This window comes from Phragmites australis, chromosome 8 (assembly GCF_958298935.1).
Source record: "Phragmites australis chromosome 8, lpPhrAust1.1, whole genome shotgun sequence".
Taxonomy (NCBI): Eukaryota; Viridiplantae; Streptophyta; class Magnoliopsida; order Poales; family Poaceae; genus Phragmites; species Phragmites australis.
In genome coordinates, this window is record NC_084928.1 from 37,060,901 (window position 1) to 37,063,348 (window position 2,448).

The 2,448-nt window shown below is 49.7% G+C and overlaps 1 protein-coding gene across 1 annotated transcript; it reads right to left on the reverse strand.

The window, feature by feature from the left end:
• Window positions 1-800: 800 nt before the first annotated feature.
• LOC133927809 (uncharacterized) lies at window positions 801-2,177 on the reverse strand. Its single transcript, XM_062374197.1, has 3 exons — window positions 1,921-2,177; window positions 1,703-1,836; window positions 801-1,648 (listed from the first exon to the last, which is right to left on the reverse strand). The coding sequence occupies exons 1-3, from the start codon at window positions 2,175-2,177 to the stop codon at window positions 801-803; spliced, it is 1,239 nt and encodes a 412-aa protein (XP_062230181.1).
• Window positions 2,178-2,448: the final 271 nt, after the last annotated feature.

The following is a 2,448-nucleotide window of genomic DNA, read 5'->3' on the forward strand; positions in this document are numbered from 1 at the left end:
AGAAAACCGCCGCTTCAGGAAGTCCCTCATCGACACAACAGGTAGCGTCTTCAGCCAAGATGAACAACCCTGAAGGAGCGGATGCACCACCTTCCAACTGCAGTCCACGTGCCAAGAGGCCACCAGGTCGCACGCACTCGAAAGAGGTGGCACGGGGTACTTCCTTCTCTAGTTCTGCTTCAGGGCCCATGACGGAGCTATTTGACCAGCAGTTGGCAATGAAAGAGATGATTGAGAAGGAAAGGGCTAAGAGGTTTGCATAGTTGATGGATGTTGAGCGAAAGAAGCTCCGGCTCGAGGAGGAGCGTATGTAAATGGAAAAGGAGAAGGAGGAGAGGCACATAATGAACATGGATATTTCACAAATGGATGAGGACCAGCAAGCCTACTACAAGAGTCTCCGGCAGAGCATCATTGCAGGTCGTCGCGCCTCGTCTGGCCCATCTGGCTAATTTGTTTCGGCCTTTACTTTCTCGAATGGTACTGTATGTAAATGATTGTTCCTACAGTATGTGACTTCATATGTAGTACTGATATTCATTGACTGCAGTATGTGACTTCATATGTACTTCATAATGTCTGTGTCCATCTATATTTCGATATATTGATTGCTGTAAAAGTTACCTAAACCATGCATAGAACATCCACAGCTTGTTAAAATATCGTTTAGATCCATTGATAAAACCTAACATACATAGTACGAAATTACATAGCATATTCGACATACTTTCAAACATAATACGCACTAGCAATGGACAATGTAGTAAACATTTTATTTATTGGACTACTAGAAGTTGGGTCTACTCTCCTCCGTGGAGCTGCCAGAGATGCTCCACAAGATCTTCACGAAGCTGGTGATGACCCTGCCTGCTAGTTATCATCCCATACCTGTGTGTAAATGCTTGAATTGAGGGGGTTGGGGTGTGCAACGGCTCCACATGGTCACCAGTACCGTCGTAGACGTGTTCAACTTCACCATCAGGTCTCTCATTTTCGATTATCATGTTGTACATGATAATGCAGGCGGTCATGATGTTATGAAGGGTTTCCTGATCCCATATCCTTGTAGCCCCCTGGACTATAGGAAACCAAGACTGTAGGACCTCGAAGGCGCGTTCCACATCCTTCTGTACCGCCGCCTGCTGCACGACGAAGTGTTGCCACTTCCGCCCAAGCGGACAAGATATGGGCTTCACGAAGGTGGCCCATTCCGGATAGATACCATCTGCAAGGTAGTACCCCATGTTGTACTGGTGTCCATTGATGGAGTATTGTACATGGGGCGCCACACTAGCGGCAAGGTTGTCGAGGAGATGTGAGCAGTGCAGAACGTTGATGTCGTTCAGCCACCCCGGCATGCCAAAGAAGGCATGCCAAATCCACAGGTCCTGCGACGCCAACGCCTCTAGAATGATCGTAGGAGAGTTGATGTGGCCGGTGAAAGAACCCGACCACGCCGTCGGATAGTTCTTCCACCTCCAATGCATACAGTCGATGCTTCCCAGCATCCCCGGGAACCCTCTTTGCTCGTTTATAGCAATCAAGCGAGCGGTGTCCTCCTCGTTCGGAGAACGGAGATACTCATCGCCAAACACCCTGACGACGGCCCGAACAAACCGCCTCATGCTCTCAATGATGGTGGCCTCCCCTAGACGGAGGCACTCATCCAGAGAATCCGCAGGAGCATCTTATGATAGCATACGAAACGCCGCAGTGACTTTTTGCAACACCGACAGTCCGAGCTCCCCTGCCGCGTTCCTCCTCTGTTGGAACCACGGGTCATAGTCCGCAACTGCCTCCACGATCTTAAGGTACAAGTCACGTTTCATCCTGAACCTGCACAACCATCAACAATAAGACGCCACACACATACATGTGTTCATAATACTTCGCCAAGAGACTTTCTATTCACAATATTACCTGCGGCGGAATATGTAATCGGGGTACACAGGGGGATCGGCGAAGTAGTCATTGAACAACCTTTGATGCCCCTCCAGCCGATTCCGCTGGATACGGCGACGTCCCGGCACTGAACCGCCCCAAGCTCCGCGCTGTGTTACGGACGACTCATGGAACGCGGTCACAGTCGCAAGGAACAAATTATCTTCCTCATCGGAAGAGTCATTGTCGAAACACAACTCTCTCACGGTCTCCTTCCAGGCTTCGCGACGATCCATTTTTCGCTAGCTTGCAAAGTCTGACTACCTCATCATCATATAAATAGGGCTAGGATGAGCCTTGTGACAGAAGCCAACGCTATTCCTTCCCCTATAAGCCACCGCACGTGAGGCTTCAGCAGCAAGACTGGTGGCCTTCTTCCTGTCCATCCATGGCACAGCATTTCCTTCCACTGCAAGCCAATACTCCTCGGTCTTCCGCATCAAGATTGGTGGCCTTCTTATTATCCAAGCTAGATTGAAGTGGAGGCCACGGCATACGTTCATTGCA